Below are 12,495 nucleotides of genomic sequence, written 5' to 3' on the forward strand. Positions count from 1 at the left end.
AGCTAAAAAGCATAAGCTTAAAAAGCTAAGCCAAACACCAAGTTAAGCTTATTTTGTAAAAAAAAAGGCTAAAAAAGCTATAAGCTTAGTTTAAAAAGCTAGGCCAAACACCCCCTAAAATAATAAAATAAAACAGAAGTAAATATCCTTGTAATTCTTTTATTATAAAATTTACCCTTTTTTCACATAAACAATTAAATAAAAAAGTAGTACTTTTAATTTGAACGGTATAATATTCTAAAATTTTTTCCAATCCTCACTTACAAAATTTTAGATGGGACATGGGTAGCTTAATGAGGAAAACTGAGATCTGTGTGATCTTGAGTGCGTTCGAGTTTTATCACCAGTAGGTCTTTGGTCGGGTGAGTTTTCCTTGAAACTGGAGATAACTTGAAGACACTTACGGGCTCCGTACGATTGGGTTGGACAAACTGACGATGATCTTTTGCCATTGGATCACTTCATGTAAAATAATAGGCATTTGATGTTTGTTTGCGGTTAAAAAAGATTCTAAAATTTGATTACTATTTTAAGTATTTATAATCTTTTTTCATCCCATTGTCAGTGGCACAAGAAACTGAAAAGATTTGAACTTGACCAAACCAACATTTTCGGCAAAGCTAGATTTGCTTCGAGTCTTTCAGAGTCCACCACTATCATATTGGGATTGCCAAATTCACACTTTTTTAGTTTTTACCTTCTATTCTTCTTCCGATCTGTCTTGTCTGTCTGTCACCACATCACATGTATGTATATATATATATATAATAACAATATGCTGTAACATTGTCTCATTCAATTCTCCCATCTGTCAATTATTATTCTCTCTTCTCCTTCTTCTTCATTTCACAGATCCCCCTGTTTTATATGCAGCACCAGGCGATTCCTATACATTCATTCAATTCAATCGCCTGCTGCTGCTGCTGCTGCTGCTTCTGCTTCTGGTTGATTGATTTATTCATTGATTATTATTACTACATTACAAATTTACAATGCATTGCGTCTTGGTCACCGGTGGTGCCGGTTACATCGGAAGTCACACCGTGTTGCAGCTGCTGTTAGGCGGTTACAAGACGGTTGTGATTGACAATCTCGATAATTCCTCACAAGTTGCAATCAATCGGGTTAAGGAACTCGCCGGTGATCATGCCGTTAACCTAATTTTCCATAAGGTTAGTTTGTTTTGGATAATTGTTGTGAGGGTTTTTGAGGAATTAGGGTTTAATTACATCATTGTGGGACCTTTATTTTGAATTTTATGCCTAATTTGAGTAATCTAGAATTGAATTGTAAAGTAATCATTATTATTATTATTATTATTGCTTCATTAGTTTTTAAATTAAGCTAATTATTATGTATTTATGTGAATTGTCTAGTGATGTGGACCTTCATGTTTCAATTTAGAAAATTGATCGATGTTACATTTTTTGGTTGGTAGGATTTTCAACTTTGTTTGAAGCATGTCCACATAATAAAATTAGAAATAAAGGAAGACACTTTTAATCTTTTTATTAAAAAAAAGTTAATATTTGATCTCCTTAAGGTTATAAGCTGTTTCAATTATTCTTTTTTCCGGAAAATGTAAAAGTGACACCTTTAATAAATATTGATTTTTGATAAATTGTGGAAATGCAAATGCATTTTGCTTAAGGAATGTATGTTGAATGAGTAGTAAAAATATTTCAGCGTAATCGAATTGGAATAATTTATCTGTTTATAAATAAATAGTAAGGTTTCGTTTATTCAATTATTTTTATGCAGATGGATATCAGGGACAAGCCTGAATTAGAGAAGCTTTTTACCTCCACAAAGTAACCTTATTTACTGTTTTTTGTTGATCTAAAGATGCTTTTTAAGAAGTGAGAATATGGATTAATTAAAGTTGTTATTTAGGTTCGATGCAGTTATACATTTTGCTGGATTAAAGGCCGTTGGTGAAAGTGTGCAGAAGCCGTTAACGTATTACGACAACAATGTAGTTGGTACCTTAACTCTGTTGGAAGTTATGGCAGCTCATGGATGCAAAAAGGTATTAAATTGGTTTTTTATAAATTATGTGAATGAATAATATATAATGTATGATGTTTTAAATATTTCAGATTGTGTTTTCATCGTCGGCTACTGTTTACGGTTGGCCAAAGGAGGTACCATGCACGGAAGATTTCCCGTTATCTGCGGCCAACCCGTATGGACGAACCAAGGTATTTAACACTAGCGGTTGTAAACGAGCCGAACGAACACAAACAGAGAATGTTCGTGTTCGTTCGATTAACTTTAAGTAAACAAACAGTCGAAAATGTATAGTTAAGCAGACTGGGTTTTCTTGTTCGTGTTCATTTGTTACGAAAATGAACGTGTTCATTTGTTAGCAGCATAAACGAACGACTCACGAACGTAAGCGAACAAACATAACTGAGTTAAAATCAATTTAAAGTAAATGCGTACAACAATGAGTTAGGCTTAAAATGTTACTAAAGCTAAGACTAAGCTGTGATGGCTGTGGGCCTTTAAATGTACATAAAAATCAATTATAAGCGTAAATTAACGAACATAAATGAATGTAAATAGACGAACTTCTGGCTGAACGATTAACTGGAATGTTTGGTCTGGTTACATGCCTACCTTTTATCATCGGCCCACAAGAACCGAAACTTTGTTTTTAGTAGGATTGGGTTTGCTATCCAAAAGGGGGTTGCGGCGCAGCTTGTTGCCCGCTTACCTGCCACTTCATTGTAAATCGTTTGGATGTTTTTTTTACCAGAAATGAAAATATAAGATTAAAAAATGAATGAATTCACTGAGGAGTCCCCACTAGCCCTTTTTATTATCTTATTCTAATTTGCAATATATTGTTTTTTCTTTAAATGTTTCTAAAAACGTTACTATCTTATTCAGCTCATGATTGAGGATATTTTTCGTGACATATATGCTTCGGATTCCGAATGGAAAATGATAATGTTACGGTATTTCAACCCAGTGGGGGCCCACCCAAGTGGGTATATTGGTGAAGATCCTCTCGGGACCCCAAATAATCTTATGCCTTTTGTCCAGCAAGTAGCGGTTGGCAGGCTACCTGCGTTAAAAATATTTGGAACCGATTACTCAACCAAAGATGGAACTGGGGTATGTGTTTTGTGGAAATTAATGCAATTTGTATGTTTATAACAACATTGTTTTTATTTATTTATTTTAGGTACGTGATTATATTCATGTTGCGGATTTAGCTAACGGGCATATGGCTGCATTGAGAAAACTTTCAGATTCTGAAATAGGTGAACTTAATAGTTGATACTACTTGTTGAACTAATATTATTATTGGTTATTGAATGGTTTTTAATTAATGATAATGTGATGTTTTAGGTTGTGAGGTTTACAATTTGGGGACTGGTCAAGGAACGTCTGTTTTGGAGATGGTGGCGGCCTTTGAAAAGGCCTCGGGAAAGGTACCGTCATTTTCAAAAAAATTTTTTTATTAGAATCAATCTATTAATAAAACTCAGTTTTTTTTATACGTATATATTTTTAGAAAATTCCTCTAGTGATAGCTGGAAGAAGGCCTGGTGATGCTGAGGTCGTGTATGCTTCAACTGCAAAAGCACAGCGGGAACTAAACTGGAAGTAAGTGTTCTTTTTAGTGTTTCTCAAAATTTTCGGTTACACAAAAAACTATATTATTAATAAAATTATCAAATATATTATTACATACACAAACATAGAAAACTTGTCAACACAAATTAATACTGTCAAATATTTTGTTAGGATAGTTGATTGGGTGGACTGGGTAACTGGTAAGTCAATGTAGGTCAAAACAGGCTGGGTTGGGTAACTATATTATAAAGATATTTATCATATTTCTTTGAATAAGAGTTTAAGAGACTATAAGCATTTAAATTTACTTCAACCCGTTTGACCCGTTTCACTTAATGATTTCTTTAAAGCTTACCACTTTGACCTGTTCATATGGGGTGTAAACGAGCCTAGCTGAGTCGAGGCCGAGCTTGCCAAAGCTCGAATTCGGCTCCTTTCGAGCTTTGTTTACAGTTTTTCCAAGCTCGAGTTGGGCTTGGCTCATCACGTTTACTATTTAATTAGATTTTATATATTTTTTTAATTATAAATTTTATATATAATATATATTATTTAACTATTGTTATAATAATATTATATATAATAATTTTTATTGTATAAAATATAAAAAAGATATTAAATAAAAATTATATAAATAATAGGCTCGCAAACCAGCTCGAACTAAATAAATGAAGCTAAGGCTCGGTTATTCAACAAGCTTAACTTGAGGCTCTAGCTCGTTTAAGGATTTTAAGCTCAGTTCGATTCGAAGTTTAAGTGAGCCGATATCGAGCGGCTCGTTTACACCCTACATATTCGATAGTAAATGCGCAAATGGTTGTTTTGACCTGGAATATATATCTTTTTAGGAGTCTTTGATATAAGAAATTTAAGAGACTAAGCTTAAGCGAGCCGAGCTCACGAGCAGCTTGCCTCGTTCACATGCCCTACCCGCTCGATAGTAAATGCACAAATGGTTGATATAAGAAATTTAAGAGACTAAGCATTTAAATTTAGTTCGACCATTTCACTTTTGATTGTTCATTAAAACTTACCACTTTGACCCGTTTAGTAGTAAAAAATGCAAATGGTTGATTTTGATATGGGATATATTTTCAGAAAAAAAAAAGGAAGCTATTTTGTAGAAAAGAAAGATAAAAAGATGACAACTGGCATAAATGTTTTACAAGCTTTAACTTACATAAGATTTAATTATGTGTGCAGGGCAGAGAATGGGATTGAGGAGATGTGCAGGGACCAGTGGAACTGGGCCAGCAAGAACCCATACGGTTATCAGAGCAAATAAACCGGGGCGGCTGTCAAATGTTACAAAGTCAAAGTCAAAGATTGTTTTTAAGTAGTGAATAGGAGTATACAAGTGATGTTTACTACCTAGTTTCTATAGTTGACATTTTTGTCATCTTGATAGAAGTTTAGGTAGGCTAATGACCATAAATAAACAAGTCATAATAGATAGTCATATTCTTTTTTAACTGTCATTTATCTTTTACATATACTTCACTTTCTTGTACATCACATTTGAGATCTGTTGTTTGTGTAGCTATTGAGACGCATATTAATTATTATTACATATATAACATGATTCTTCATTTGGAACTTTGTTCTATTTATTTCTTTCGTTTTTTGCCCTTGCCTTATGTCTATACCTGGCCGCAAAATACAGGTTGGATCAGGTGAAATGATGGGTCATACCGGTTTCAACATATTACTAGAACATGTGTTACAAACATTGGAGTTAAAGTTCACAGGAAAGAAACCCTATGAAATATCTGTGGTAAATGTATGAATTTTTTTTAACGTGGCTCTTACATACTCACTAGTTACTTATGGTTGGAAAATAGTCAAAGTCAATCTTAATCTTGATTAAAATCAGGTCAACGTACACCAAAACACACACAATTACAAATACAAACACTAACATCTAAAGCCTAAAACAGATCCATCATTAACATCAATAGCAACTCGACACTCAACTCTAACATCCACATGATTTGTAAACAACCGCATAACCTTAACCCGACCCACCATCTCCATTCTCACTTCAACTTCCAAACTGGGTCCCACCACCACCACCGGAAAACCCTCAACGGAAAAAGTAGCCGCCATGTACTCCGTCCGGCGAGCTTCAATCTCGCCGGAGGGAACAAACATGAACCCCATCTGGTTTCCCGCGTAAAGAAGCTGTAATGAGCTTGAGTAGTGAGTGAACTTGCCGTGGTTGGGGTTGGTGACGGTGATGTAGTGGGAGATGGTGAAGGTGACGGTGGTGTTGATGGTGAATGATGGAAGTTGGACGGCGGTGATGGTGATGGTGGGGTTATGGGGGTTGAGTAAGGTGAAGAATATTATGAGGAGGATGATTGTTATGAATGTTAAGAAGGTGGTGGCTACTATGCATGAAGCGAGATTTGTACGACCGGACGATGGCGGCGGTGATAGTGGTGGTGGTTTTTTACGGTTGGCCATTGTGGTGACTGGTGGTTGGTTAGGGTGATGGTGGCCGGAGAGATAGAGGCCGGTTGTTTTTTATAAAGTGGTTAATCATAGTGCTACATAATAATAACACCACATTGTAGTCATGTAGTGTATGTCCTTTATAAATACGTATACAAAAAAAATTGTAAAAGTATACATGTTCATATAATTAAAGTAAAGAGTAAAGACCTTTTATGAATCTAACAGGTTTTAGATTAGACTTTGGTTTCACAACTGGCTGATTGATTGTACTAGGGTGATGTCATGCATGTACTGTGGCTAAGCTGGGCTAAAATCGCACGGGTGATCGAAGTTACTGAGGGATGAACAAGCTCAATAACTATTATAACTTTCGAAATAAATCACGAAAATATACCATATGAAGTGAAAAAAACAAGGATGACCAGGGACGGACACCGCAGCCCCCTCATAAGCTACGGCCTTGGGCATGCACAATACCACCGAGTGACAAAACAAGTATTCTTTTTTTAATTTCACAATCAGTTTCACTGTCCGAATTTGTTTCAGGATTTCACTAACCGAGCCAATGGCACCGGAGTTAACAAACAAATCGATGAAACTGATGTCGTAATCGAGTGGCAAGCGCTGGCCCCGAATATCCTTAGCTATTTAATTTTAGTTACCGAACAAGTCAGTTTTTCCCTACACATAGCTAGGCTATGCTTGAGATGTTGAGGGTTATTAACTTATTATGTATGATTTAAATTTAAAATTTGTACCTGTACTACTTTTAGCTGGTAGGCAAAAACATCCACATCCACCATCACTAATCATGTTTATTTTTGTTCTTACTTGTCACGCCATATCACTTTCTATATATTTTTCATTTCGGGAAACAATCACAATAATTTATTTGTTCTTGTCAGTGGTGGATCCAGGAATTTTTTCTAATGGGTTCACTGTTTTTATATGTTCTAAGTTTATATGACCGGAGAAAAATTTTTAGGCTCGATTCGATAGTTCGGGTCGGTTTGACAGTTCAAATCGGGTAAGGTTAATCACATAATAAAAATACGACGCAACAACAAAAAACAAACTTCCTCATTATCTAATTTTCTAGTCTGGGCTGGCTCAAACCATTTTGAAGGTCTAAAGCATAATAAAAATTTGACTCCTTATCCAAATTTCATTAGCTTGAATCTTCCATTATTCAGCTTATTATAAAACTTAAAAATTCTTACTAAAGCATTCAGTTTAGTTTCATATAGATTAAGACCGGAATTCTAAAAACTTTTTACTAAAAAAAGCAAGTAAAGAAACATCAATAAAGAAATATTAAGCTAAGGGTTAATGATTCTTACCTTAACATCCTATCCAGATTCCAGGGTAAGTGTGACCTTTGTAGCAATTTTAATTCAAACAATATATTTGTGTGTGATTAAAAGCATGCTAATGCATAATGTATATAAATAGTTGAAGCATAGAGAATGAATGCATTCAAGCAAACATGATATTGTATTTAAAATAAAAACCAAAACATTAAAAATTGAAATCCTAGGTTGCAAGGGTTTGTGCAGTTGCTGTGGAAAAAAAAGTTCATGCTGAAAATGGGATTAAAAAAATCAAGCTTAAGATGGGATTTGAACCCAGGTTGGGATTACAGGAAGGAGGATTCTTTATCACTAGACCAAGGTTGAATTTGTGTATGGGTTCACTTAACGTTTTATGTATGGGTTCACTACCATAATTTATATAGACATTTTATAGAAAATCGGAAACTCAATGGGTTTCCGTAAACCCGCACCTTACATGCTAGGTCCGCCCTGGTTCTTGTAATTATTACTAATTTTTTAATTGGTTCTCATTTTTTTGATATTAATACTTAATGCTATAAATTACTTTTTATAGACTATATTATTTAAGTTGTATTTAAAAATGAACATTTTTGGCTCTCCTCATACTCTATAAATTATCCTTTTATCCTTCAATGTCTAATTTTGATTCGTAGGTATTTTTTCTAATTCTTGCTATTTGCTAACCATGGTCCTGTAAAGGAGCTACTTTATTTAAAATTAAAAGCTAATTAGTTATTTATGTTGTTCTCTTCTATTTCAGTCAACAAAGTTTGATTTGTTAATATTGAAAAGCATACAACAAATAATTTATATATAATGAATTAAATGGCTTATATTGGTAGGAGCAAGGGAACATAGCAATTATTACCGACCTCCCGTGCAGCTAATTTGTCATGGTGCATATAAGTGAGGGGGACCTAACTGAGCTCGGCGCACGAGGCAGTGGATGGCGGAGCTTTTGGTTGTTAAGTGGAGGTCACGGTGGTCATACCGGTGGTGGGGATGGAGAATCTTCTTTAAGGCTTATATGCTAGTTAAATTGTTACGTCACTACACATTAACTGTACGGTTTAACTTTTAACTAATTCACCCAACTCGCTTTAACTAGCAAGTTATTATATGGAGAAATAAATAAAAAAGATATTAACTGGTTGACGGATAGTCCATCTTTCTCTCTTTAACTAGCACACACTTTCGTTATTGTGTTACCGCCCCTTCAAAAATGTACACATATTAATGCCCTGTAAGGCGTTAACGTGCTTATGTGGCGTCAAAAACGCCCTAGGCATTACTGGACAAGGCATAGCCTAACCGAATTCAACATTCAAGTTCAAAATACTTGCTAGATAATTTCATTAACCAACAAAAGTTTTTATTAAACTCTATATTGAATAGAATGTTACAGTTTTAGACAAAACCATGTTTATTTATTATTTTTTTATAAGAGGTTAGTTTTCTTTCTCGTTTACAAATATATAAACATTTGTTTTAAAATATTTGAAAGAAGTATAAAGTAAATTTCTAATTTTATGATAAAAAAATTGTTTCAAAATAATTGAAAGAAATATAAAATAAATAAATAAAAATGCATGTGATGCTTTTACTTTGAAATTGATGGTTCTAATCCTTGGCCCACTAGGATTCCTCGAGGCAGACCAAATTTCATTTTGACAAGTCAAAACTCAAAACATACTACTTTTAACTTCCGAGTCGGTACGAAATCGTTTTATGTTTAGTTAAATTGTGTTCCGGAGTTTCATTTAATTGAAGAAAGAGAAAGAAAAGGAGAGATGGAAAAAATATGTTGTGTTCTCGAGTTTTATTTAAAAAATGAAAAGGAAGGAAAATTTAAAAGAGGTGTTCCCGAGTTTCATTTAAAGAAAGAAAAAGAGGGGAGAGAAGAGAAAATGGTGAGTAAAATAAAAGAATTTGTATCTTTTCAAATTGAAAAGATTATGAAGGAAAATAAGTTGAAGCAAAAGAGGAGATACCAAAAGAAAAAATAAGAAAAGAAAATTTTCTTTTCCTTGCCTTTCTTTTCTTAAATGAATTCGGGAACACAACGTAAAAGATTACCGTAGCTAAACTACCATGTTCAAATCACTGTTAACTTTTTTTTTAAATGTTGAAAAGTAAAAAAGATAATGAGAAGTATGGATCGGGAAGTACTGGCTTGTCGTGGTAGAGATTAAAACAGCAAACATATGATTTATTTATTTATCTATCTATCTATAATAATATATATAAACGAAAATATAAAAATCCTACGTGTCGCGATGTGGTCGCTCCTCCTTTTTTTGGAGTCACTATATTTGCTTGATTTTTAAATGGAGACTTCTCATGCATTTGACCCGAATTCATGGGTATGGGTCTTACCAAATTCAAATATTCCTTAAACGGGTTATGACATCTCATTAAATAAAAAATTAGTCTCACCAAATTATTGATGTAAAAATCTTATAAAATAGGATTACTAAAAATTAATATCTTATTTATTTTAAAAGATATATATATATATATATATATATATATATATATATTAGTTAAATTAAAAAACCAATTTTATAGTAAAAATATAAACGAGTCTTGGGTCTCATCAAACCATAAGTATATTATTAATTTTCATAATATTATTTATAATTAAAGAAACCAATTTTATAGTAAAAAATAAAATAAAATAAACGGGTCTTGGGTCTCATCAAAACCATATAGCTTTTAAACCGGGTTATAATATATCATTATTTGCAAAACAATTTATCATCAAACCATAAGTATATTATTAACTTTCTTACAATAAAAAAAATCTAAATTCAAAAAATAAATAAATATTAGAATAAACAATATAAAACAAACGGGGGATAAAAACTAGTTTATTTATATATATGTACAAGTTTTATCTTAATAATTTTGAAGCTCACACATCTACCTATTTTCGTGAATAGTTAAATTCCTACGGAAAAAACAATATTCAGCATTCTAGCTCATATTTTACTTTATTTTTAGTTTTCTAAGTATGTGAAACTTTTATTTAGCATGGCAAAATCTTTCAAAAATCTATAAACTAAATATAAAAAAAACCAACAAAAAAGAAATAGATTTATGTGTTTGATTGCTATAATGTAAAATCTTGTTTGACATACATGTATCTTCAAAAAAGAAATAGACATATTTGTGTTTTTTAGCTTAAAAACATGAAAGCGATGAGCACAATCAAGTTTAGGATCGTGATCAAGTAGTTAAATTATTAAAATTTATTGATGATTTACAGTTTGTAGATGGGTAGAATACATTGCATCTAATACGCTATTTTTGATACTTAGTTACCAATACATAACATGTTGAGACCTCAAGTGAATCGTATTCCCCGTGTGTGGGTGAGAGAGATTTGAGTGGTGGTGTTAATCGTGAAACAACCGTGCTGGCCAATGGAACCCAAACAATAAGTTATGCTTTTTCTATTACTTGTGTGAGTATGCCCTTTACAAAGAGAGTGCAATACATATATAAGGTCCTAGAGGAATCTTTTCCTCCGGACCGTTGCCCTAGACTACACCCTATTATCCAGTGGGTTCTTCTCTTCTCTCTGACTTTAGTAGGAGACTTGCTTTTGTCCACTGGGTATGTCCTTTTGTTCCAGGAATACGTAAGCTACCTTTCTGTCTGGATCTGCTCCATAGCGACTGGTCCTTTGTTGACTTTGGTCTTTGTCTTGGCATGTACTCTGGTGTTTTGGATTGGGCTACACTTCTTGGGCTTGACTATCTTGTTAAAGTTCTTTGGGCCTTGCCATGTTAAATCTGAGGTAGCCCCATCAAGTCCCCCAGTCCATTGTTCTCGCTTATGACGAGGATAATGGACTAAATCGAGACTTGCCTTTCCCATACTTATGGAATCTCATGTTTAAGACCTACCTTAAATGGGGCAGACAAACAATTGAAGCCCATGTCTCTTGGCCCTTTGGCCCAATCCTGGAATCCGGCCCACCTCGATCCAAAGCGAGTGACGCGGTAAAATTTATAGTGTGAATTGAATCTTCCCATCTCCCCACGCTGTAATAATTTCGCTGCTCTCCTGTCTTATCAGCATAACTCCTCCCCTGCTCCTTTTTACTTTCCATCTTCCCTCCGTGGTGATTTACTCTCTCCAACCGTGTCATTTTCCGTCAGGTTAGTGTTTGTTATCTTTTCGTTATTTCTTCTTTTCCTTAGCCATGAGTCGTGAAGGTTTGTTTACGATCACCTCCGTTCTTTCTCAAGAGCAGATGTTAACCATATGCTCTACGTATCGTATCCCTCTGTCGTTGTCTCCGATCCTACCTAAACCTCATGAGACGGCTCTTAGTAATCCTCACCTCATCGCTTTGTATACGAAAAATCTAGAGGGTGTTAACATCCGTTATCCCCTTACCGATTTCCAAATGGCATTATTGAAACATTACAAACTAGGGTTTTCGCAAGTTCACCCTCTAGGTTTCTTACGAGTGATTCACTTTGAACTTGCCTATCGTGTTATGGACGGCGTTGCCACGGTGGCTTTATTTCGGCGATTTTATCGTCTCATAGTCGACGGCGATAGGTTTACCTTCGAGCGTCGTCTGGCCGGTAAACATCCGCCATGTTGTTCAAAGAGTCCACCGGGTTATATCCTAAAGACTGGAAGAATAGCTTTTTCGTTGTATCTTCCGAGTTTGCTCCAGGTTTTCACAGCCGTCACCATACAGATTCCCTTATCCGTGACTCGGCTCCTCGTCCTCCCACCGGTCAAGATAATCTTTATACCTTGCTAATTAACAACCCTACGGAAGCAACAACCTATCCTGAACCCTTTCTATACATGGCAGGCATGAGCCCGATATGGTCAAACCCTTCAACTCGGCCAGCTGTGTTTGAGGGCACTCGAGGTCTTCTTGCCTTTGTTTCATTTTTGTCTTTATTTTTATGTGATCTCTGATGATCTCTAACACTATTTGTCTTTTATGTAGAGATGAATTTGAAAGAGCTTCTCCAGAAAGGGAACATGAAGACTGCTGAATTTTTTGAGCTTTCGGTGACTCCTGTTACAAGTTCAGAGACAGAGTCGGCCTCCTTGGATCTATCGGCCCCTGATCTGCTTCTTA

At 34.6% G+C, this 12,495-nt stretch overlaps 2 protein-coding genes across 2 annotated transcripts; one reads left to right on the forward strand and one right to left on the reverse strand.

The window, feature by feature from the left end:
• Positions 1-733: 733 nt before the first annotated feature.
• LOC143559238 (UDP-glucose 4-epimerase GEPI48-like) lies at positions 734-5,233 on the forward strand. Its single transcript, XM_077047882.1, has 9 exons — positions 734-1,172; positions 1,762-1,811; positions 1,894-2,029; positions 2,100-2,201; positions 2,896-3,123; positions 3,194-3,272; positions 3,361-3,443; positions 3,527-3,618; positions 4,792-5,233. Exons 1-9 carry the CDS (start codon positions 993-995, stop codon positions 4,871-4,873), a joined length of 1,032 nt encoding a protein of 343 aa, XP_076903997.1. The 5' UTR covers positions 734-992; the 3' UTR covers positions 4,874-5,233.
• A 216-nt stretch (positions 5,234-5,449) lies between these two features.
• LOC143559239 (uncharacterized) lies at positions 5,450-6,077 on the reverse strand. Its single transcript, XM_077047883.1, has one exon. The coding sequence runs from the start codon at positions 6,052-6,054 to the stop codon at positions 5,503-5,505; it is 552 nt and encodes a 183-aa protein (XP_076903998.1). The 5' UTR covers positions 6,055-6,077; the 3' UTR covers positions 5,450-5,502.
• Between the last annotated feature and the right edge of the window lie 6,418 nt (positions 6,078-12,495).

Source organism: Bidens hawaiensis, unplaced genomic scaffold, assembly GCF_021521415.1.
Source record: "Bidens hawaiensis isolate Kalapana, Puna unplaced genomic scaffold, B.hawaiensis_p1.1 tig00019794_1, whole genome shotgun sequence".
NCBI lineage: Eukaryota > Viridiplantae > Streptophyta > Magnoliopsida > Asterales > Asteraceae > Bidens > Bidens hawaiensis.

Coding starts and splice junctions, on each gene's coding strand:
- LOC143559239 (XM_077047883.1), bottom strand. CDS start 6,054: ATGGCCAACCGTAAAAAACCACCACCACTATCACCGCCGCCATCGTCC.
- LOC143559238 (XM_077047882.1), top strand. CDS start 993: ATGCATTGCGTCTTGGTCACCGGTGGTGCCGGTTACATCGGAAGTCAC. Junction 3,444..3,526: donor TTGAAAAGGCCTCGGGAAAG/GTACCGTCATTT, acceptor ATATATTTTTAG/AAAATTCCTCTAGTGATAGC. Junction 3,619..4,791: donor CAGCGGGAACTAAACTGGAA/GTAAGTGTTCTT, acceptor TTATGTGTGCAG/GGCAGAGAATGGGATTGAGG.